This window comes from Asterias amurensis, chromosome 20 (assembly GCF_032118995.1).
Source record: "Asterias amurensis chromosome 20, ASM3211899v1".
Taxonomy (NCBI): domain Eukaryota; kingdom Metazoa; phylum Echinodermata; class Asteroidea; order Forcipulatida; family Asteriidae; genus Asterias; species Asterias amurensis.
The window spans coordinates 5,297,192-5,322,771 of NC_092667.1; the positions used below are offsets into that span (position 1 = coordinate 5,297,192).

General features: G+C 39.6%; 1 protein-coding gene and 1 long non-coding RNA gene across 4 annotated transcripts in view; both read left to right on the top strand.

The window, feature by feature from the left end:
- LOC139952303 (uncharacterized) overlaps positions 1 to 13,298 on the top strand; it is a 66,021-nt gene extending 52,723 nt beyond the window's left edge. For all 3 annotated transcript variants that reach the window (XM_071951392.1, XM_071951393.1, XM_071951394.1), the window contains exons 19-29: positions 2,200 to 2,301; positions 2,855 to 2,959; positions 3,594 to 3,695; positions 3,923 to 4,165; positions 4,583 to 4,690; positions 5,231 to 5,428; positions 6,026 to 6,124; positions 6,247 to 6,354; positions 6,750 to 8,100; positions 8,805 to 8,948; positions 9,786 to 13,298. In XM_071951392.1, the coding sequence (XP_071807493.1) occupies positions 2,200 to 2,301; positions 2,855 to 2,959; positions 3,594 to 3,695; positions 3,923 to 4,165; positions 4,583 to 4,690; positions 5,231 to 5,428; positions 6,026 to 6,124; positions 6,247 to 6,354; positions 6,750 to 8,100; positions 8,805 to 8,948; positions 9,786 to 9,994 (2,769 nt within the window). In that variant the 3' untranslated portion in view covers positions 9,995 to 13,298. The remainder of the gene's footprint in view (positions 1 to 2,199; positions 2,302 to 2,854; positions 2,960 to 3,593; positions 3,696 to 3,922; positions 4,166 to 4,582; positions 4,691 to 5,230; positions 5,429 to 6,025; positions 6,125 to 6,246; positions 6,355 to 6,749; positions 8,101 to 8,804; positions 8,949 to 9,785) is intronic.
- A 614-nt stretch (positions 13,299 to 13,912) lies between these two features.
- Positions 13,913 to 24,928, top strand: LOC139952423 (uncharacterized). Its single transcript, XR_011787892.1, has 7 exons — positions 13,913 to 13,996; positions 19,270 to 19,353; positions 20,059 to 20,237; positions 21,068 to 21,200; positions 22,428 to 22,552; positions 23,129 to 23,178; positions 24,112 to 24,928. It is a non-coding gene; the product is annotated as an uncharacterized lncRNA (long non-coding RNA).
- Positions 24,929 to 25,580: the final 652 nt, after the last annotated feature.

Here is a 25,580-nt window from a genome sequence, read left to right on the forward strand (position 1 = left end):
TCTAAACCCTTTGTTTGTCTTTATGGAAACGTATTTCATTGTCAAGTTATAATTTCACTCTTCATTTTTGTCTCTCTTTCTGTCTCTCTTTAGTCATTATTTGCACCGTGTCTAACAACCTCCTTCTAGTGTAATCCCTCTGATGTCAAATCTTAACTTTCTCTGTCCGTTTCACTTCAAACCTGCCTTGATATAGAGAGTATGGAACGCATGTTAATGTAATATGAACATGTACAGTATGTGTTAAGCCAAATAAACCATTGTGAGAGTTATGTTTGAAACAAGTCTGGTACAATGACTTGCTTAGTCACAAGTTAGTGCTTAAATTTAAACTCCTCAGACTATAGATATAGTTGCTATGTTTTTGTACAGCTACCTCCAGATGAGCAAACCCTGGTACCATTGTTCAATACACATATAAGGTGTTTGGCATCTATGCAAAAGCTTGTCCTGAAACATGCGTCTTAGCTACTGTCTGTAGTCTGAGGAATTCAAATTTAAATATGAAACCACAATGGAGGGTAAATATTGTGACACCAAGTACTCTCTGAAAAGGGAACTTGATTACTATACTAGCCACCAAGAACCCCACAGAGAGAAAATATAGAAGGAATTTTTAGTTTTAGATGTGGGAGAAAAACCCCCAGGGAATTATTCTGACCAGCATATAATTTCTTCCTTGATAAAAACAGGATTACCAAGCAAATTTCCATTTGTTTGATATTGCTTGTTACTGGTATTCAGCTGTTGTTTGCTTACCCTGAAAATCACGTGGAAATTTGGTTGGTAATCCTGTTTTTTTATCAAGGCAAAAATTTCAAGCTAAGCAAATTTTGTTGTGCTTGGGCCCTGTTCTAACAGTTCGCTTCTCAGAGGGTCCTTGGCTTCACAACCATAATCAATACAACATACTGAAAAGCCATGGTAAAAAAAGATTTGCACTGTATTATAGTATGGATTTGGTAAGAGCAACAATGTGAGGCATATTTCCACAGTAATATTGGGTATATTGAAATTGTAACACAGCCTCCCCCCTGCATTAAGTAATCAACCGCCACTGTGATTAATTGTATTTCTCCTATGGAACTACTTTCGCTCTTTCCCATGGAATGTCTGCATGTGTATTTTTCCCACTCTATATTGAAGCTATATATTCTGTTAGTAAGTCATTGCACCACACGCATGCGCATTTGCTGCACGCATAAAGTTATCGCCACTTACGGCACCAATGTTGGCACACGTCAAGGGTAATTTTACAGAAAATCACCTATTTTATTGATCAAAGACAACAGAAACTTATAATTCTGAGAAGACCGTAGACTGTGAAGAATGTATTTAAATTGCAATAAAACATACTTTCCTTTCTTTTCTAAAGCAAGTTTTGTCAAAAATAATATTTATTCAAAGCTTAAAACACCCTTTCTTGTCTAAGATTTCTTGTCTGCCGATTAAATCAACTTGACTGTGTATTGCCCTGGGCTGATTAAAGAACCTCGGATAATCATTCAGCTGTTTTGCGTCCACTTCAGAAAAAACTTCTTAACGTACTGCTTTACTCCTTCAATTTCTTCTGGAATGTGCTTTCAATTTCTTCTGGAATGCGCTTATAATATCCATGGGCAAAGGTTTTACATAATTCTTTGGCCTAACCCGCCCTCCTCAAGATTGATCAAACTCCAACAGTGGGTTTGTTTGATTCTGTTGGATTGAAGACTGTGACAGTAGACTGGTGCTTTACATGGAATCAGGCATTCCACCATAACCAGAGTCCGACAGTCTGGATGTCGGGCTACTGTATGGTGTTCGGTTTTTGTAAGAATGGGGAAGGATCCTAGTAAGATCAGGCATACCACACAAATCCAAGTCTAGCATTTCTTCCAAACCTTGGCGTAGGTTCTGAGCTTTATTTGATGTTGGAAACACCATACAAAATGTACACTGCTCCAAAGTTGATGAGGGAGAACAAGCTAGATCCGAAAGCCTAACCTGAGGTTTTGGAAACAGCACAGCAGTTTGCGTGTGTTGAGTAAAGGCGGGTTCATACTTCCTGCGAATGCTTTGTGAGTTCAAGCAAATTTAAAGACACAGCTCTGTTTTTGCTGGAAATGTTTCACAGGAATTCAGCACAGCTGAACTCTTACATAGTATTATAATTGAATTCATGTTCTAATTGATTTTTGCATTTTGTGTATTGTGCAGCATGGACAGACTCCGTTACATCTGGCAGCCAAGAATGATCATGCAGACATTGTCAAGCTGTTCCTGAAGCACAAACCAGAGCTCGTCACAATGGCCAACTCGGTAAGTTAAATGAGGCAGTAATCAGGGCTGACTCTGGAGCTAGTAATTATTGCAAGACAAAATATTACTCTGCGTAGAAATTTGGTCTACATGTATCTTCAGCCGAGGTGGGTTTGCATCATTTTGTCACAATGGCCAACTTGGTAAGTCTCTAGCACACAGGGAGAACATAGACATGTGTCAGTGTTTTCCCCCTGATTTCATTTTTTTTTCTTCATTTTTAATTTTTTTTTTTTAGATTTTGTTTTGCCTTCATACTTTCTTGAAAGACGTGTACTTTCAAACAAGAAAAATATGGCCCTTTTATTGGACTCAAGTTCTGTAATTTACAGAATGTGGGTTCAATTTCTGGCCTGATCAGATACAACACTTGTCTCCATCCAGGAGTACAATGGGTACCGGCGAGAGCTGGAGAGTAACCAGTTATAAACTGGCATCTCAGTCATGTTATGCTAAGGAAACTGGATATTAAACACCAGCCTGATGAGCAATACTGGCTCGGGACAAACTTCACTTTACTATGTCGTTTACTTTTTGTGTTTGTTTTTGTTAGGATGGATCTACGTGTGGTCACATCGCTGCATCTAAGGGTAGTGTTGCTGTCATCAAGGAGCTGCTAAGATTCAATAAAATCGGCGTCTGTACTACTAAGAATAAGGTAGGACTGTCGGACACTAATCCTTATCATACACAACCCATCAAAATCCTAACCATACCCAACCAATCAAAATCCTGTTTTTGATTGATTCTGTTGGACTGTAGACAAATAAACTGATAATGCTTTGGATGAGATCCGGCATAATTAGAGACCAACAGTTTGGGTGTTAAAGGAACACGTTGCCCTGGATCGGTCGAGTTGGTCTTTGAAAAGCATTTGTAACCGTTTGTTATAAAATGCATATGGGTGGAAAGATGTTTTAAAAGTAGAATACAATGATCCACACAACATTGCCTCGAAATTGCGTGGTTTTCTTTTTACTTTGCGAACTAACACGGTCGGCCATTTATGGGAGTCAAAAAGTTGACTCCCATAAATGGCTGACTGTGTTAGTCGACGAGGTAAAAGGAAAACCACGCAATTTCGAGACATGTTTGTGTGGATCATTGTATTCTACTTCTACAACATCTTTCCACCCATATGCATTTCATAACAAACGGTTACAAATGCTTTTCAAAGACCAACTCGTCTGATCCAAGGCAACGTGTTCCTTTAAGTTAAAACGCTGTGTTCTTGATACAATTGTGTTGTATGTAAGTTACTAAATGGTGTTAGTGATTTCTTTATTGTGCAGACAAATGACTCCACTGCTTTGCATCTAGCTGCTGGGGGAGGTCACCAGGAAGTTGTGTCCGTTCTTATCAATAACGGAGCATCAGCAACAGAAGAAAATGCTGTAAGTTTGCACATCCAACTCATAGCCACAAGTTTCCCAAATGAAATGGTTCCACTAGAATGAGAATGTTTGACTTTCTTTGGTCGATTTCACAAAGAGCTAAGACTAGTCTCGTCCTATTAGTTAGGACGAGTAACTCGAGATAAGACTAGTCTTAAATCTTTGTGAAATCCACCCCAGGACTGTTTAGTTTTAATCACGCTCTGATTTTGATTTTGATTTGCCAGGATGGGATGACGGCAATCCACCTCGCCGCTAAAAACGGTCACGTGCCAGTCCTGGACGCCCTCAAGGGCAAAGTATCCTGGAAGGCGCCCAGCGTCAAGACAGGTCTGACTGCCCTCCACATCGCAGCTCACTACGGTCAGAGTGACTTTGTCCGTGAGATGCTGACCAAGGTGCCTGCTACGGTACGGAGTGAGCCCCCAGCCTCAATGCCAGGGGACCTGAAAGAGATCTCAGTACATGATGTAAGTAGGCTTTGAATACTGAATCTTTCAGTGAATGACTTTTAGGGGGTTGTCTTTAGTTGTGTTTGCAATTTTTTCTCCTGGGCTAATGTCAGCAGCCATATTACGATAATTCTTAGCATTTCTAAGCCCTGTTCATACTACTTGCATTTTTCTTCCAAACCCTATGTCTGATTTTTCTCATTTGCTTTGTTTTAGTTAAAATTGAATTAATTTCAGTAGAACAGGCTTAGAGTTTAATATTTGAGAGGGCAAGGTTATTTCATTTTGCAAAGGTCGCCATTAATTGGAAAAACCTAAGTCTAGGAGATGTTTAGAGGGACACGAAGGTCAAGACAAGGGCAACAGTGGCCATTGCCTTCGCCGCCTCGGTGTTATTCCAGTTCTGGTTATTTTCTTTTGTTGTTTTTCTTACAGTATGGCTTGACACCTTTGCATCTGGCCTCACAGTCTGGCCATGAGGGTCTGGTACGGTTATTGCTCAACTTCCCTGGTGTCCAACCAGACATGCCAACACAGGAACTGGTATGTAAACACTCTGGAATCAAAGACATATAATGCATTACCCACAGCCCCCTCCCCCCTTCCCCTCAAATAATAAATAAACATAAACATGAAAACTGTTGGCCGATTCTTAGACCCCTTGCATAACGCGTTTTCACGCACAAAGAACAGCTATCGTCCAATCATTTGCCTCCTTTGACCCCAGCGTGGGTGCTTTTTTAGCGTGTGACGTCACATGCAAGGGGTCTATTGGAGTTGTTAGAATCCCTGTCTAGTCCTCAGGCAAGACACATGGCCATAATCGCTTCTCTTCACCCAGGAGTAAATGGGTACCTTCTAGGGTAGAGATTGTTGGTGTGAATCGTTAGCAACCTTTGCGCCCAAATTGGCGATGCTGCATATTCCTAAGGAGTTGAGATGGTTTGAGGAATGGTTAGGGCCAGATGAACAGGGGTTTCAATGTAAGGCTCTAAAAAAGTGCACAATAAATACGTGTGATTTTTTATTGTCAACAGAGGGGGTGCTTCGTTGTAACAGTCTTTTCTCCTTGATTTTGCGCAGGGAACTATCCCACTGCATCTAGCGTCGCAAAGTGGACACACGGCGGTCGTTGGTCTTCTCCTCAGCAAGTCAACCACACAGTTGCACGTCAAGGACAAGCGAGGGCGCACTGGCCTCCATCTGGCCGCAGCGAACGGCCACTATGATATGGTGTCTCTGTTACTAGGTCAGGGGTCGGATATTAACTCCTTCGATAAGGTAAGAACCAGAAAACATATAACAAAATATATTTGGTTGTTATGTAGCGCATTATCGTTATAGCTAGTTCAAGGGGCTTTACAACATTATCCATGTTCATCAATATGTAAACTTTATCAAGTCCTTATCGCGTCTCACGCAAACACTTTTTTCTCTCCCATTTACAAAAAACTTCCAGCCAAACTTCCCTCATGATAAGAAATCAGATTTTGGTTCAACAAAGAAAAATTTACTAGAGCAGGATTTGAAGCTGCGACCTCCATATGAACAAGCCAGTGTGAAAGGATATACTTGTCACGTGTTTAATCTGTGACTGTTATCCTGCTCAGTGTTGCTTAGCAGAAAGATCTTTACAAAGGTTACCAGCCAAAATAGCATGTCACATGTATAATCTCTGACTGGTAGTCCTACTCATTGTTGCTTAGCATAAAATTATTAAGCAGCTCTATAAAGTTGGGCTCTGGGCCCAATTTCATAGAACTGTTCAGCAGAAAACATTATGGAATTTTGGCTGTTGGCCAATTTCTGTTGAGCTAGATTTGTCCGTGCTTAGAAAGTTTTTAGTTTCACACCTACTTTTTATTCTTTTACTTGTAGAATGGATGGACTCCGCTTCATTTCGCCTCCAAGGCTGGCTTCCTCAACGTGGTTACGCTATTAATAGAAAGTGGAGCATCACCCAAGTTTGAAACAAAGGTACGTTGCTTAGCAGAAATGCCCTCACCCCTGGCTATAGAGCACTGTTATAAAGAACCCACTGAGCCAACCCGATGAATGAAATACATCTTGAGTCACATTTTGTTTTCTTTTCCAATCAGGATGGTCGCGTAGCGATCTGTTACGCAGCCATGGCCAATCATCTTGCTGTACTCAGCTTTCTGATGAAGAAAGATCATAATACGCAGCACCTCATGGAAGACAGAAAGGTAACAGCTCATTCATATATATTTCCACTTCTTAACCGATTCTCTTTTTTCCCCTGTCCTTTTTCTTTTCATAAGTGTGTCAATAATGCTCCTGTGAGCAGGCCTTGAAGTTACCCATGACACTCACAGCAATTGCCGTGGTGCCCTGTGCTTTTGCTGTCGGACCCTTTGCAAAGTCCCATTACAAATTTACAATTTCCTCATAGTGTGCCCCTTACCTGAGAAAAATCAAGAGCGAACTTTAAGTCCTGCATAAGCCACACCTAAGCCTTCGAGAAAGACTCTGCTAGGGTTGCAACGTCAGGTCATTAACTACTTTTTTCATTAATAATAGGATTTTGCTTTTACATTTGTTTCTCAAAAACTGACGTCTGGTTTTCTTTTTGTTTCTGTAGTTTGTCTTTGACTTGATGGTCTGTGGTCGCTACAACAACAATGAGTCTATCCAGGAATTTATTCTTCGCTCCCCCGCCCCTATTGACACAGCGGCAAAACTCTCCAAGAACTTTCGTGTGCAGTCAACGCGAGAGAAAGAGAGAGCACGAGACCTGACCGAGGCGGGTACCTTCTGTGAATGCATGGCGGTGGATCTGCTGTCGGTGTCGGCGAGCACGAGTTCGGCCGGTCACCTTCTGAGATCGGTGGACAGCCGGGGGATTGCGTTCTTGGACATTCTAATCGAGTGCGAGGAGAAGGAAGTTGTGGCGCATCCGTCAGTGCAGCGCTACCTCTCGGATCTTTGGATGGGGAGTCTGACGTGGGCCTCCTGGAAGATCTTTCTCCTCTTCCTTGTGTTCATCATCCTCCCCCCGATCTGGGTCTTCTTCTCCTTGCCGCTCAAGTGTCGCTTCAACAAGCTACCCATCATCAAATTCATGGGTTACCTCGTGTCGCATATTTACCTGATCGCACTGCTGTGTCTCACGACGGTTGTAACGCCATTCATCGAAGCGTTCATCCTGTCGGAGTCGCTGGTTCCCAGTTGGTATGAGTGGCTGCTACTTGCATGGTTGACGGGAATGTTAATCTCGGAGATCACAAATCCCGGGGACAGACAGGGTCTTGGGTGGATACGCGTAATCATACTCGCATTCTCCGCAGTGGCCTGCGTGATACATATTATCGCCATACCGTTCACCGGCACGACACGGTTAAACTTGATCTACGCTCGGAACCAGCTCTTCGCCTGGTGTCTGCTGTTCTCGTTCGCCGCTCTACTTGAGTTTCTTTCCTTCCACCACCTCTTTGGACCGTGGGCAATCATCATCCGAGACCTCATGAAGGATTTGATGAGATTCATGGTCATCCTGCTTATATTCCTGGTCGGTTTCATGTTGCATCTCTCCGCCGTTTACCAGCCAGTGTATAGAGTCGACCCTAACGCCAACGAGAACGACACAACGATTCAGACCCCGATCGACACATTCAATATTCTCTTCTTCTCACTCTTCGGACTCGTGGAACCGAACGACCTACCGGGCACCAATCGCCATCCAGCCTTCACCGCAATTCTGATCAAGATTGTGTTTGGCACGTACCTCATCGTCACGTTGATCGTTCTGATCAATTTACTGATCGCTATGATGAGTGACACGTACCAGCGTATCCAGGCTCAGTCCGACGTGGAGTGGAAGTTCGGCCGAGCCAAGCTGATCCGTAAAATGAACAAGTCGTCAGCAACACCTGCGCCACTCAATATCTTCACCAAGCTCGCCACTTACTGCAAGGCGGCTTATAAACACAAAGGTGATTATAATAAATAATAAGAATAATAGAATAAAAGTTAATATTCATTACCCCTGTGGGAAATCTAACAAACTAGTTATTTGGTTTGCGGTAACACCATTTGTGTATCTACTTGCCAGGTAGAGTTTGTTCTAAGAGAAACTGTCTTGCTTAATTCTACTACCGCGGAGTTCTTGTATAACGCATTACACACTAATGGATCAATGCACTTTACTTTGGTGCCCTGGTTGTTGGGCCAATAACATTCCTATCTTTCTCATCTCCCTTGGGAGTATACAGCCCCAGGCTGCCGTAGCGCTATAAAGGCTTTTTCAAACACAATACCAACCTCTACCTTGGCAGGTACCCATTTATACCCCTGGGTGAAGAGAAGCAATTATAGTGAATTATCTTGCTCAAGGAGTCTTAAGTTAGGTGTATTTTCGTGGTAGTCAGCAGGGCTAGTAACCCAATCTTTAGTAGCCCTGATGAGATTTTGGTAGCCTGAAAAACACATAACGTCTTGAGTCACGGTACAAATTGGTCACCGAAAGTATTTCATTTTCCACTAGCCCGCTGGGCTATCAAACTAGATAAATGAGTAGCCCAGCTGTTAATCTGGTAGTTCCGGGCTAGTGGGCTAGTGGCAATTACTACCCCTGAATTTCCTATTAACCATCATCGAGTTGAACTCCATTTTTTTTTTTTTTTTTTCTAACTTGCAGGTAAAGTTTGTAGCGCTCAGGCTCGAGATTACATCAATGACAATGAGGAGGATGCTGCATCAGATGCCCGCTCCATCGACCCTTTCGGCCAGGGTAATTGGCTCAGGAATGTCGTCAGAAGAAACACACAAGTGGCACCGGATGGTAAGTCAAAAGTCACTAAGGCGGTATCCGAATTGATGCCTACAGCTAATGACTGTTGCTAAGTGTGTTGCTAAGGATGACCTCTACTTCAACACATGATGACGCGGACTTCTAGCCGTAGCTCTAGCTGTTGCTGCTAATTCGGACATGGCCTCAGAGAGTGTCAAGGCATAGTTCTTCCTTTTTTTTTCCTCCAAAGGCAAAACGTCCAGTTACACTAAAAAGATTGATAGATGATTCCTATTTATATACCTTGGTGAAGGGAAGCAATTTATGGTTAAGTGTCTTTCTGAAGGACAGTAGTGTCATGACCAGGATTCAAAGCCACACTCTGATGACGCCTGGCATTTCATCTTTGAGAGGGCATGGCCATTTTCATTTTGCAAAGGGCACTTCCATTGGAAAAGTCTGTGGGAAATGTTTAAAGGAGCACCGAGGCCAAGACCAGGGTAACAGAGGTCATGGCCTCCATGGTCTCTGCGTAACTTCAGGCCTGTCGGATAAATCAGCCACAAGAACTTAAGTTCAGTTTGCTAGAATGCTCGTCCACAATATGCCGCTAAATTTAAATGAAATTACAAACATGAAAAGGCCTTCTTTCTGGTCAGGGCCTAATTACATAAAGCCTGTTAGCACAAAAACTTGCTAAGCAGAGAAAAGTGTTGCTTATTAGAAACAGTTTACCAGCTAAAATTACATTAGGTTTACATTGTTGTAACTGGTGCCCCACTCAATTTTTGCTTAGCAAAGACATTTTTCAAGCAGTATTTTCTACTAAACAGCTTTACGAAATTAGGCCCTGGTGACAGGTATGATTTTTTTTCTTCTCTCCATTAGGTGGCTTTCTCCGTGCAGGAAACGGGAACGGTCCAATCCGGATCGAGGAGGTACTGGACTGGGATAAAGTGGTGCGTCGTTACCTCGTCATTAAGGGTCTTGAGGAAGATGTTAAAGAAGATGACGACGCTGGGGGAGAGGATGTACAGACTCATCAGAACAGTAATAGCAAGAGCGATGGAATGAAGACAACAAATCATTTAGTCTGAGGGTGATGGGGCAGGACCGATATTTCACGAAGCCAACCAAGGCAATTGCCTCCATGCCCCCTAGTCATTGCCTTGGTGCCCTTGAAATGCTCCAGTAGAAATGTACAATTTCCTCATATGAGAAAATGCCTTGGTACCCTTGCCCTTTTAAAAGCGAAGCATATAGGCCTGATTGGGAATGTTTGCTTGTTTGTTTAGATGATCTTCTCGTCAAGGGAACTCGTGTATACAGACATGATTGGTTTGCGTGCATTAGCCAGACGCACGAACGCGTGTGTGTCATGCTAACATCAGCCCCTCAAAGAGGTCGATGTTCCCTCATTTTGCCCAACTGATTTTCAATTTGCGAATATCATGGTATTGGTCCAGTCCCTCCTTGCCTGTCTGTAAAAATATGCTAAGCTTCTGTATTTAAAGCGTAAAGATATTCCATTATCAGAAACTACTCATTGAGAGTATTTTATTTCAAATTTTGTATTCAACTGTTTTCTGGTACAATGTATTCCACTTCGGACCTTGACTATGGCAAGTGAAAAACAAGTCATACTTTAATGTTATTATTTAAAAGAGCAATTATTTATTTTGTTCAGTTGCAGAGAGATGATGCATTTCTGTTAAGAATCGTACAATTTTAATGTAAATTCTGTAAAAATACTTAAATATTCTTAACAATTTTTACTAACACCTTGAGCATTTTTTATGAAGCCTTGATTTGTATTTAAGGATTAAATTCTTGTAAAAACTGGGGGAAAAAGTTCACTTTCTCAGCTCAATTTCATAGAGCTGTGAAGCAGAAATTGTTCTTTGCTAGCCCAAAATGAGAGAAGCACCACTCACGATAATGAAACTTTGAGCTAAGCAAGACTTGTCAGTGCTTAGCAAGTTTCTCTGCTTACATGCTTTATGAAATTGGGCCCTTAGTCAGCATTATCCATAATTGACAGGGGCAAAATAGACAAAAGTATATTATTGTTATGATATATTTTGAGAGCCAGTGACTATTCACAGCAACTTGGAACGAATATAATTTGAGTCCATATAATAGTTTTTACCGGTTACATCAATGTTAGCGCTGTATACTCAGTACTTTCCAGAGTTCTGTGAAAAAAATCAACAGGCAAATCACTTGGATGGGATTTGAACCCCCGACCTTTGCATTACTAGAGCAGATGTCTTACCACTAGACCACCAAGCTAGCCAAAATAAGGCAGTTTGAATCCTATGTGTCAGCAACAGTTACCCATTTAATCTTTAAAAACCAACTTCTTTCTTTATCCCTGATGCAAAAATAAGATCAATTATTAAGGTATTTTCAGCATTTTTGTCACCTCTGAGTTTGCCGATTAAACTGCTAAAAGCAAACGATTATAGTTTTTTAAAATATTGCAATATTCCCAACAGCATTACCTGTGTAGATAAGTTGCAGCTGACTCTGAACACGGAGATGGTAACATTTTTACTGTTTCTTGCTCAGCAGTGTTGGATGGTGAATTAGGTAAACAGTATTTCTTTTAAAGGAATTATTCAATTTCTATTATTTGTTTTAACTTTACCTCTAGGGTAGTGATGGGTACATCCCATTGTCTCAATCCAAAATCTAATTGTCTCTCAGAAGATGTTATGATAATAAGGACCAACAGTTTTTTAGCATAATATTATAAAAATCATTCATTAAATCATAAGGGCAAAAAAATAGTTTGAACTAAAGCCTGGCAGTTCAACCCTATCAGAGTTTTTCTCGAAGGCTTAAGGCCGAATCACACTGCCATGGCAGCGATAATGAAAACGATAACGACGCAAAGAGGACACATTCTATTGTTTGATTCGCTCCAAGCAGAATACACCCACGCTTAGTCAACCAATGGGAGACTTTTGGGACGCTTCGTGGCAGCAGACTTACCAGGTAAAATCCATTGTTCTCGGTAATGTGCGCATGCTCAGAAGTAAATTTACCTGGTATGTCTGCTGCCACCTAGCGTCCCAAAGTCTCCCATTGCATTTTTAACGTTCTAGTTCTCGTTATCGAGGCCTGTGTGACTGGGCCTTAAGAAGACTTTTTGTACCCTTCTAGAAAGACTCAGGTCCAATCGTCAGGCCAACAAATATTTTTTGCATTTATACCGCAGGTTCTTTTGGTTGAGAAGCAGTTTGCAACAGCTAATTATATTTTTTAAGTTATAAGGGAAGACTATTAAGAAGTAAAATTTGAAAACGGGGGGCTTTAAGCACATTACTCAATCACAATAAATTAATTCATGTTTTAGGGGTGGGGTGGGGGTGAAGGAAGATGAAGTTTTGTATCTGTAAATGAAATATATTTTTAACAAATATTTACATGCATGTATAATAATGTACAGTAGACGGAATTCAAATATTTTTTATGTGTTACTTCTGTACAAACACACAAATATTTATTACAACTGATTTAAACAAATACACATTTGTAGTGATCTACCCTAAACCAACCGCAAAGCTCGAGCTAATTACAAAGCGCGAGCAAATTATTAAACGCGAGCGTGTGCGCGGTTGGTTTGGAATTGAGAATATTGTGATTTAGAAGAGGAAGAAGGACCCAAACCCAACCAAGAATGATACATATTCAATGTCAGTGGTGTAGCAGGCTGTGAACTTGATGCTTGAAGGGACACATTAAAAAAATAAACAAGCATTTTTAATAAGTTGGCAAAAATCTAGGGATAACCCAACATTTAATCGAAGAGTCCCCATATGCCTAGGGCCCAATTTCATAGAGCTGCTTAAGCACAACAAAATTATGCTTATCAGAATAAAGTTACCAGCCAAAGTACAGTGTCAAATGTTCATTTTGTAACCGGTATCCTGCTTTTTTTGCTTGCTGAAAGGTGGTTAGCATAATTCTCTGATTAAGCAGCTCTAAGAAAGTTGGCCCATGTCAAAAGGGGCATGTTTTGTTGAAATCATACTAAGCATTATTGTCAGTCATCTGACATTATTTTTGTCAAAGTATTCTTTGTATTAAATTTCTCCAAATTTGAAGTTCGTGAACTTCTCTATACTAATGGTATTCCCCCTCACTGAGATTGAAACGAAATTGGGAAGTTCCCATTTTTTTTAAACTTGCTTTTAGTAATTATATTATGTGTAATAATTTAAATTTCCTTTATTATTTTCATGCTTTGCTATATGGATAACCATGTGGTAAAATTTGGAGACAATGGTAAACAATGGAATTTAATTGTGTTTTGCTTATTGGTGGGTTTTGTGGTTACAAAAACCAACTGCAATTGGTGTACAGTATTACAGCGTAATAGTGGAATAAATTATAATGAGGAAAACAAAACTTTTATCTGTTTATTTCTTCTTTTTAATTGGCATCAGTTTACTTGTAAAATTTGCATCAATTTCATCACAATGATCCCCTAAAGTCTGACTTTGTGAAGTTTTTCCCTAAATAATGTTGTCGACCCCCCACTCAATAATTGCCTTTAAACACACTCTTTTTAAGTTTTTATTTTAGGTCTTAAGATAAGAATTATCAGTGAAAAATCACCAATAATAAACAGTGTTAGCTGTAACAATCACCCCCCCCCCCATTCCTCAGTTGCCTCATAGTCTTGTAGCAATTTCTCATTCTCTTGAAGTTATTTTTATCCAGAAAACGCAGAGAAACAAAATGAACATCCCCTGTCAACTGTATAAACAAGGTTCTGGGGCGGGGCGGGGGGGGGAGTCTCCTGTCAAAGGACTTTTCATTGGCCCCCTTTCTTACATATAGATGTTAATCGTCTTAGATTCTGAACCCAATCACTGCAGTACTTGTCAGCAGGAAGAGTGCGCGAAGCCCTCAAGCCCTCTGATTGGTCACTCCAACGTCGGTCACTGCTCATCGCATGCGCGCGCATCCATTTGTAGCGGGCTGAGTGCACAATTCAAAGATGGAGGACAGCAGAGAAATGCGTGATTTTCACACGTGGGTACAGGAAAATGGTCCGGAAAAGAAGTATTTTTGCGACCAAATAATGCGTGAGTATTTCATTTTTTATCATTGACACCCATAGAAACTATTGTGAGGTGGACAGATTTAAAAGAGCACGCTTTCGTGTTTTTTTTTACAAAAATGGTTCGGCTTTTTCTCGGTTTTTTCTCCTTTCATTATGGCGACCATCATGCATTGCGAGTATTTGGGCCATATGCCAAACCAAAATGGGCGTGAACATCTTGTGCGGAGGGGGGGGGGGGTGTATTGTGTTGTCATTTCCAGCGCTATTTATTTAACAAATTATTTTAATCAGTCATTACCCTCTAGTGTTTGTTGAATGATGATGGGCCCTTGTTGCTTTGTTTTTTTTCTAACTTGTTGCCAAAATCCTATTTATTTTCTTAAAAATTTTTATCGTTTGTTTTCTTGTTAATATTTTTGATTGCAAAGTTTGAATTGTAGGTCCTGCCACAACTTTTTCATTGTTTCTTATTTAATTACAATTATACATTTTTTTTTAAGGTTTTGCATCTTGCCTACCACCACTTTTTCATTCGTTTTGGAAATTAAAGTTTTATTTTAGTAAAAATTAGTGAAAAAGAAGTGGACAGCAGGATACAGAAAGATTTTTTAAATTTTTTTTATTATTTTATTTTAATGTTTGCATTAACCTCCGTTAATTAATTTATAGGAAAAGTTTCCGTATGGCGCCACCACTTTTTCATTCGAAATAAAATAATATAGTATCTAATTTACCTGATTGATATATCCCTTTTTGTAAAAATGAGTGAAAAGGTGGTGGCGCCATACGGAAAGTTATCCAATTTATAAATGCAACACCACAAGGTCCAATTTGCAGTTTTTTAATTTTGAATGCTGCGCAGTCTCCTCTATTTCATTCTCAACAGAACTTTTAAAACAAATTAAAAAATTATTTGTCAGTTTTTAAATTTGTATCGGATATGGACCTGGATTTAACATCTGTACTGACCGAAACTATTTTCACAAGTTCCTTTTTTATTTATTTTTTAGTATTGACTTCTTAAAGCCATTGGACCCTTTCGGTACAGAAAAAAAAAAAAAAAAATCACAGATTTACAAATAACTTACAGGGTTTACAGAAGGTAGTGGTGAAATACTTCTCTTGAAATAGTATTCCATGAAATGCTTTACTTTTTGAGAAAACAGTAAAACAATATCAATTCTCGTTAACGAGAATTACGGATTTATTTAAAACACATGTCATGACACGGCGAAATGCGCGGATTCAAGGGTGGGTTTTCCCGTTATTTTCTCCCGACTCCGATGACCGATTAAGCCCAAATTTTCACAGGTTTGTTATTTGATATAGAAGTTGTGATACACGAAGTGTGGACCTTGGACAATACTGTTTACCGAAAGGGTCCAATGGCTTTAAAACAAAACAGACTCAACTCAACTGGGCCCAATTTCATAAAGCATGTAAGCACAGAAATTTGCTTAGCGTGAAAGTTCTTTCTTGATAAAAACAGGATTACAAACCCAATTTTCAGGATTTTCAGGATAAGTAAGCAACAGCTGAATACCAGTAACAAGCAATGTGCAACAAATGGAAATTTGGTTGGTAATCCTGTTCTTATCAAGGAAGAAATTTCATGCTAAGCAAATTTGTGTGCTTAGGCCAAATAAAAAAAATACCAGTTGATCGTCCCCTCTGCATCCTTTTTTGTGGCCGCATCTTCTTTTTTTTACTATTTACAATTTTTTCGATTTTTGTATTAAAAAAAGTCCATCTTTTCAAAAGGACTGGCTTAGGGTGCTTTTCCAAAATCTAACTTGATGCTCTCGAACACTTGTAACTGTCTGTTTCATAAAACAATAATAGTGAATGCCTACCAGCAATCCTTTTTAGTGTTATCCGACCCTGTTAGTGTTAGTGTTAACACAGGTCCTCATGCAACTAATATGTATAAAATAAGTTTGCGATTGGTTCAAACTAAAGAATTGGTGGCCTGTTTGATTTGAAATACTTAGCGGCCATCTTAAAAAAATAGTAAATAGTAAGGCCCTCATCCTCCTCTTTTTTGAAAAATCCGGACGATCAACTGGTATTTTTTGTTGTTTGGCCTTTACAGGCTTTATGAAATTGGGCCCTGGCTCTTCGCTCTAATTTTGAAAAAAGTTGTTTTGTTTTACACATACTACACAACTCATTCAAAAACATGCAAACATAATTATTTTGTATACGACTTGCTCAGTCAATGGTTTCTTCCCTGCCTTTTCAGGCCGAGTAAAAAAGAAACTTGTTTAGCGTTCCCGCCGGCTTCCTTTTAAGAGGCCGTCCCTTTTTTTTCACATTTTTTTTTTTATGAATAAAGGGTTATTTTAAACGATCTCAGCAAAATTAATCTGAATGTCTTTTACCAAAATGTTTCATTTATGTAGTGTGTGTTTGAGCAGTAAAAAAAAACATATTTGACATTTTAAAAATAATGGTGGTCATCTTAAAATAAAAAGCCCCTCCTCCTTCCTTTGTCTGAGAAACCCGGACACTAAACATGTTTCATAGAGCTGCTTTAGCACAAAAAGTAGCCAAGCATCCAACAAAATTATGCTTACCAGAATAAGTACCAGCCAAAATACCATGTCCCATGCACTATTGTGGACCATGCCATTTCAATAAAAAATGAAAACACATACTACTAATTCTATTGATTCACGCTAATACTATCAACCTCAATGTTTGAAGAATTTAGTACAAAAACTAAACCAAATACTATTTGGTAAAACACACAGACCGAACAATTTTCCCCCATGCCTTTCAGCCTTTTATTAATTTAAGACTTGCTGCCCACATGGGCCAGTGGATACAACTCCTTCTTCAACACTGACATCACCTGTCACTTGTGTATTCAATACTTACAACACCCCCCCCACCCGACTCATGCAAAATGTGCAAATTTTAAGATAAATTGTATGCTTCGTTTTTGATAGGGCAAGGGCACCAAGGCATTTTCTCTTTGGCAAAGGGCACCCTATGAGGAAATTGTAAATTTCTACTGGAACATTTCATGGGCACCAAGGCAATGGCAAGGGGCAACGGAGGCAATCGCCAGGGTTCGACCTTAACGCTGGTCCGCTGGCCAAATGCCAGTAGAAATCGCGGCGGACCAGCTGAAACACCTTGCCAACTGGTCCGGCTGACCAGTCAAAAATATCGGCAGCGGTACTACAGAACTATGACTATTATTTAAATATTTTTAGGCTCGAATAAAACATAAAAACATTCACTCAAGGTTTGGATAAAATGTAAAAAAATCACCCGAAGTGCCGCTGAACGCTGGCAAACTTCCCACGATAACACATACACATGTACACACAGCGCAAAATCCCATCATGCAACGTAAATGCTTGTAGTCTTCGTATTAGTTCACGTGTGCCAAAAAGTGTAAGAAACATTGATCGCTAGAGGGCGTTTCAGAATATTCGATAGCGTGAGAATAGACGCCCTCTATTGGTGAAAGTACGCGATAGCTTACAAAACTAGCTTCAATCGCCTTGACAAAAGACCACAAAGCAAAACACATTCTGTCACAGGGGTCGAAATTAAGTGTATTGTCATGGTAGTCAGCAGGGCTAGTAACCAATAATTTTTAGTAGCCCTGATGAGATTTTGGTAGCCCGAAAGACACGTTATGTCTCGCGTCACGGCTCAAACTTTACAATACACCATAGCACAGTTCTTTGTTATTTGTAATGATGATTTTTGCTTTGTTTTTCCACTAGCCCGTCGGGCTATCAAACTGGAAAAATCAGTAGCCCGGCTGTAAATCTGGTAGTCCCGGGCTAGCGGGCTAGTGGCAATTTCGACCCCTGTGTCAGCAGCAGCATGGTCGTCGTCGTCAACGGAGCAGATTTCCGTGTGGGGAAAAGAGTCTAGCGTGTTTACGAAAAACGAGCGAGACGGTGAGGCTTCATTGAACAAAAATTACAAAGTTAGGATACTCTTGATGAGCAAAAAGGAGTATTTAATTGGGATTAGTATGGTTCTTCCGTCCTGATTTTGCTTATTTTTTTTTGTTATTTGGGGCTTGTTTTTTTTTGCGGGCGATCGGTGGGCGATCTAGTTTTGCTCCATGGTTTTATTGGTCAAATATAATGCGCGGTTGCTTCGTTGTTTTTTTTTGCGGGTTCAAATTTCAAGAAATACTTGGGTTCTCGAATGCAACACCTCCATGGTTTAACAAAGGCGCAGTTGTTTTTGCTGCTTTTAAATGAATTTTTTTCTTCACAAAACAGACAACGGCACCGACCATTCCGTACACATAATTAAAAAAATACCGTAAAACGCCGTATGCTTCTCCATGGATGTTGCAACTATTTTGATGTCTACTTTTTGTTGGTTTTTTTCTGGACGAAAGTGGGAAGATTTTGGGAACTTCGGTTGTCGGTACGATGTATTGTGTTTATGAATACTTAATATTAAAAGTACAAACAGGCAATGTTTATACATGATAAAATAACTTAAGCGATCGCACGTAAACCCTCCCCACTGTAGATTTGAAGGCAATACATAAAAAGTTAATATTTTTAACAGTCGGTTTTAAAGTGGTTTTTTTTGTTAAGTAAAACAATAAAAACAAATTCATACAAATGTTCTTCGTACTTGAGAATACTTCGATGTCCAATGCTTACAATAAACCGTAGACTAAAAAATTACCTAAATAAAGATCATGTTAAATTTTCCAATTTGCTCTCACAAATAATTTGACCTGTTTTTAAATTAATTTTAATAAGATTATTATTACTTTTTTTAAAGAAAAAATACTCTCAAATTAGTGAGCCCCCTTACGAACACAATAACTTGGTACACATAAATAAAGTATGGCTTCCAGTGCAGTTAAGTTGACGTTGCAATTCATGTTGAATTTTGAAATAGCGGCGATTAAAAATCGAGCAGTTGGTATACAACAGTATTTTTTTAGTTAAAAAAACATATAAAAAAATTTGACGGACCAGTCAAAAACCTGGCGGACCAGTGAAAAATCAAGCCAACTGGTCCTGCTGGCCAGTTGAAAAAAAAGTTAAGGGCAACCCCTGAATCGCCTCCGTGAAGTATCAGGCCTGAATTTGGATTTGGGAAGTTTATGCCAAGTTCCTACTTCCTGCAAATGCAAATGCGATACGAGTGTTGACATACAGTAGCTCCATTTTCATTGCAAATTTTTCGCACGAGTTGAACTCGGTTCAACTGTTGCGAATTATTCGTTACAAATTTGTGGCGTCACATTAATAATAATAACAGGTATTTAGAAACGCTCTATTTTTTTATTTGCAGTGATCGCCCCCTCCGACTCTATCAATCAGCATCCATGGCATGAAGTTGGCGGACCACAGATACCAAGGAGTGTCGATAACAAAGGTATGTGATAATCAGATTGCATTACTCAAGCCTGGATTTACACAGAAGCCATGGTTGCCCAGGGCCAAAATTTATAGAGCTGCTGAAGCAGAAAATTGTCTGCTAAGTAGAAATGAGCAGGATACCAGTACAAAAGTAAATGATAAAACTGATGGACTCACCTCTTGTGAATTTTTCATTTCTATTAGACTGCTGCTCTTGTAATCTTTTTAATTTTAGGCAAAAATTTGATTAAACTTCTGGAACTTTTTGGCAATATTTGATAAAACTACTGGACTTACCCCTGTGAATTTTTAACTTTCTGGCTTAAATTCGATAAAACTGCTGAACCCTTTGTGTTTTTTGTAATTTTGTTGTCAACATTTGATAAAACTACTGGACTTAACCTTTGTGATTTTTTCAACTTTAGGTCCAAATAGGATAAAACTGCTGGACATGACCCTTGTGATTTTTTCATGTTAACCCTATAGGGCCCAACTCCTTCAATATCCTCATTGCTGAAGTGTATGACAAAGAAGGATTTGGGTTGTTAGTGATCTGCAGCACAGGAGGATTTTGAAGGCTTTGGGACACTATGAGTTTGTATGAGGATAAGATTAATGTGAAATCCACCCAAGTCATACAACATTGTTCTGCATGTCAATATTAATTAAAAGGCACTCATGCAATTACGAGTTTTGTTGTCATTTCTTTTTTCATCTACAGAAGAACTCCATACAGATATTGTCAGATCTTCAATCAAGGTGGATGTCAATCACACTAAGCAGAGGTGTCTCAATCTATGAATGTACACTGAGCAGAGATGTCTCGATCAATCAATGTTGAAGCCTCAATGAGTCGCCAGCAATCTGCATTGACTACTCAATCAACGTCATGATCACCAGGTACGATTTACAACACTGTTTCTGTGTAGAACCAACTGTATTTGACAATTCCTCAAGACACCTAGGGTTCTCCACAGGGTGACATTTTGTCTGGGCGCTCACCATACCAGCTCGATCATCAAATCGTGCAATTTATTCCTACACGATCCACATATTGCACTAAATATTTGCAAACCCTTTCAGCACAAACAAAACCCATGGTCTCAAACTAAAATCCCACTTTGTGCATTCTACTCGGAATAAAAGTTTAGACTTGCACCCAGGTATTTTTTAATTATCCTGCTCTCAGAGTTCAGCAGTCTTGCCTTTTATCGCGCACTGTTTGTTTAAACATCCATGGAATTGCCAACTTCATCAGGCCCCTGATTGGCAATGTAAAATCTCTCATGCTAGAGCGCGGTCTACTCAAAATTGAGTCTTGGGCATATGGTTCTGTTCATTGTCTAAAAATGTATTAGTTATTAACCTTTTGACACAGAGAAATATGCAGGCGAAGTGCTTTACAAGATCTGAAGATACCTGACGCTGTACACTATATATATCACAGATCGATCTATGATTAATGCTGCTGTGTGACTTTAAGGCGCATTAAAATGGTGGTTTGTTTTCATATTAAAGTAATTTTCAAGATTTGTTGTCACGGCGCTGACAATTTTGCCCAGGCACTCGTTGATTTTGTCCGGGTGCAACATTTTTAAACAGACCCAATTGGTATTTTGAGAGTTTTGGACGGGCGGATACACCGTATGTGGAGAACCCTGACTCTATGAGTAGTTTACTCACTGAATATTTAAATTTGTACTTATTCCTACATCTTTTGTCTTCTACAGGTGAACTAATGCAGATAAAGGGTCAGGTCTTCAATCATGATGGCTACCCATCACACTGAGCAGAGATGTCTCAATCTATCAATGTTGAAGCATCGCAGAGTCAACAGCAATCTATGACGGCTCACATCTAAAGGTACGATATGTACGATTGAAATTGGATCATGAGTAATGTTTTTAGCATGGCAGCTTTAGGCCGAATTGGTCTTGAACATGTTGAAAGAGCACAACAATTTTCCTTTGGTAAGAATTTAAGTTTATATTGGAACCTTCATGCAGAGGGCACCACAGCACAAGCACAGGGCATCAAGGCAATTGCTGCATGTGGATGCTTCGGGTCATTTCAAGGCCTGCAGCTTACTATGTGGAAATAAGTACTTAGTCTTCAGAACAATCCCCTTTGTGAGTTTATTTTCTCCACCCAAAATATGAGTTACGTACAAGTTCTCAGTGTCAAGGCCGAGTCAAATTTTGAGGCCAAGTTTGAGTCTTTTGCTGTTGTGATTCTAACGTGCCATGAGCAAGCCGTCCAGTGCACTGGACTCAAGCCGTGGTGTTTCTGATCAATAGAGTATAGGTTCGAATCCCGGTCATGATACTTGTTTCCTTAAAGGCAGTGGACACTATTGGTAATTACTCAAAATAATTATTATCATAAAACATTTTTTTGGTGACGAGTAATGGGGAGAGGTTGATGGTGTAAAACATTGAGAGAGACGGCTCCCTCTGAAGTGCCATAGTTTTCAAAAGTAAGTAATTTTCCAAAAATTTGATTTCGAGACCTCAGATTTAGAACTTGAGGTCTCGAAATCAACCATCTAAATGCACACAACTTCTTGTGACAAGGGGTTTTTTTTTTCTTTCATTATTATCTCGCAAGTTCGATGATGGATTGAGCTCAAATTTTCACAGGTTTGTTATTTTATGCATATTTATGTTGAGATACACCAACTGTGAAGGCTAGTCTTTGACAATTACCAATAGTGTACACTGCCTTTAAGCATGACACTTACTGAACCGATATTGCTTCGTCCTTAGGATGCGACGTAAATCAAATGGTGTCATGTTAGTTGTAATGCAAAGGACTCAGCAACACAGAAGAGAAGGGGTGTTTATGGTAGTGGTTGCAGAGTGTGCAGCAGCGCCTTGTGGAATCCTCATATGAAGGGTTCTCAATAATTCAGTTCATGCAAAAACTTTAAAAAAAAACATTGTAGAAGTATTATTAAACACGTTGTCTTGGATCGGGCCAGTTGGTCTATGAAATGCAACTCTACAAGGGACATTGTTCCGCATGGCTGTATTCAAAGTGCACAAACTAGGCGTTGAGTTTCATTCTCGTTCCCTCTTTTTTCATCTGCAGATCAAGTGAGCCAAGTCTCTGTTCGTCAAACTGAGCAGAGGAAGTGTCTCCAAGTGGTCGTTATTGAAGCCCTTGAGACCAACCAGCAAGCTGCTTTGACAACTCAGTCAGCCTCATCTGTACAGGTACGAAACAAAGTTAATATTGGTAATAACAATGTGTGAATCATATTTCTCACATGCTCACTGTTCACCAAAAGATAAATACACCCCACGGCAAAAATCGCATTTGTACTATTTTCCAACGTGCTTATAAATAGAAAGCTAACCAAACTTCAAAACTTAGCTACAAGAATAAAACCGACATCTTCCAATAAAATAGAACTTTCATTTGTTTTCCATAATCAAGTATGGAAATGGTTTGCGGTAACACCATGTAATGACTACCTCTGAATGAGTTGGGTGGTTCTAAAAAAGAACCGTTGGTTTCAACTCAACGTTTCGATCAGTGTGCTCTGATCGTCTTCTAGAGACGAACTACATAGTAAAGTGACTTAATATTTAACTTTAAGTGATTTGGGGTTGAAAAATACAAAGTTTATTTAAGCACGACTTGATCCCGTGACTTCCAGGTTAATTTGCTAGACTCTGTCTTGAGCTGTCTAGCCCGAATGTTTGCTGAATGTAAAATGCTTTGCTCTTAAATGTCTTTACATGATTGTTTGTATGTTCAACTTTTCTTCCCTTCTTTCATCTATTCAGATCAACTAATCCAGAAAGAGAGTGTCAAACCAATGAACACCTTATAGCAGGTAAGCCTTTACATAATTATACATTTTCGACAGTGTAAGGTATACACATAATGATGTTTATGAGTGCAATGGTGCGAATATGTTCATGAGTTGAAAGATGGAATGTTCTATTCAACGAGGCGGGGCCGAGTTGAATGGAACATTCCAGCTTTCAACAAATGAAATGAAAATGAAAATATTTGCACTATTGCAAGAATGAAAAACATTCATTATTTGTTTTATCATTTTGACATTGTCATTTTGATTGGAAGTAACACTGCTGTGTTACCAAACACGCACACGCAGTGATGTTTTTACTCAGCTTTTTCGTTCCATCCGAAAAGTACTATTGTACGCTGCAGCGTGCAATAGTAGTTTTCTGATGGGACGAAAAAGCACGGTGAGTGCAACACTTGGTACTTATATTTTCTATCACGTGACGTACAATTCTCCAATCAAATGGCAAGGATCTGCTTGGGTGTTAAAAATAAAGCTTGCTAGTATCAGGAAAAGTTTTAACTTACTTTAAATCACTGTCATGTACCTCCAACGACTCAGACCCCTTGCAAATTGTTTTTAAATTTAGGCCCAAATTTGATCAAACTGCTGGAATTGCGGCCCCTTTCATTTTTTTAAATTTTAGGCCCAAATTGGCTAAAACTGCTTGACTTACCTCTTGTGATTCTTTAAACTTAAGGCTCAAATTTGCTTTAACTGCTAGACTTGCCCTTGTGATTAGTTTTGCAGTTTTAGGCTCAAATTTGAAAAAAAAATGCTGGACTGATACTCCTTGTGATTTTACAAATTGTTGCCCAAATTTGACATAACAGCTGGACTTGCCCCTTATGGTGCGTTTAATTATGAATACAATTACGTCACATGTTTTCATTTCAGTATTAAGTGATCATCACAAGTGGTTAATCTTTTCTTGTCCTTTTTTTTTGTCTTCCACAGATCAAAATCCAGACAGAGAGTGTCACATCTCACAAGGAGTCGCCGTCGTCACTGGTAGAGATGCACAACCATTGGTATCTTTTTCGTAGTTACTTGTATATTATAGGGATATAGGTAGAATTAAGTTAGAATTATATTGAGATATGGTTGGTAAATCGCTCACACTTATTGCTGTTTGGTGAATCGCCCACACTTGTTGTGTGGTGAATTGCTGACACTCTTTGTTATGTGGTGAATTGCTCACACTTTTGCTGTGTGGTGAATTGCTTACACTTTTGCTGTGTAGTGAATTGCTCACACTTTTTGTTGTGTGGTGAATCACTCACACTATTTGTTGTTTGGTGAATCACTCACACTTTTTGTTGTGTGGTGAATTGCTCACACTTTTTGTTGTGTGGTGAATCGCCGACACTTTATGTTGTGTGGTGAATTGCTCACACTTTTGTTGTGTGGTGAATCGCTCACACTTTTTGTTGTTTGGTGAATCGCTCACACTTTTTGTTGTTTGGTGAATCGCTCACACTTTTTGTTGTGTGGTGAATCGCTCACACTTTTTGTTGTGTGGTGAATCGCTCACACTTTCTGTAGTGTGGTGAATCGCTCACACTTTCTGTAGTGTGGTGAATCGCTCACACTTTTTGTTGTTTGGTGAATCGCTTACACTTTTTGTTATGTGGTGAACCGCTCACACTTTTTGTAGTTTGGTGAATCGCTCACACTTTCTGTAGTTTGGTGAATCGCTCACACTTTTTGTTGTGTGGTGAATCGCTCACACTTTTTGTAGTTTGGTGAATCGCTCACACTTTCTGTAGTTTGGTGAATCGCTCACACTTTTTGTTGTGTGGTGAATCGCTCACACTTTCTGTAGTGTGGTGAACCGCTCACACTTTCTGTAGTTTGGTGAATCGCTCACACTTTTTGTTGTGTGGTGAATCGCTCACACTTTTTGTTGTGTGGTGAATCGCTCACACTTTCTGTAGTTTGGTGAATCGCTCACACTTTTTGTTGTGTGGTGAATCGCTCACACTTTTTGTTGTGTGGTGAATCGCTCACACTTTTTGTTGTGTGGTGAATTGCTGACACATTTTGTTGTGTGGAGAATTGCTCACACTTTTTGTTGTGTGGTAAGTCGCTCATACTTTTGTTGTGTGGTGAATTGCTCATACTTTTGCTGTGTGGTGAATCGCTCATACTTCCCTCTATGTGATTATCCATACTTCCCTTGTGTGGTCAATCATCAAACTCACAAATTGAAACATCGTCAAAGAAATGTTTCTCTCACTGTTCTATCTCATTCAATTAGGTCATGTTAGTTTAGGCGTGTGCTGATGTATGGAGTTTGACACACTTGGTTGCCATATAGTGGAGCCGGATGGGACTTTTTTCCCCAGAGGGTATTAGATAGGCGGGGTTTTGCCCATCTCATACATCAGCAATAGCAGCCATGCAAGATTTGATTTTTATGGTTT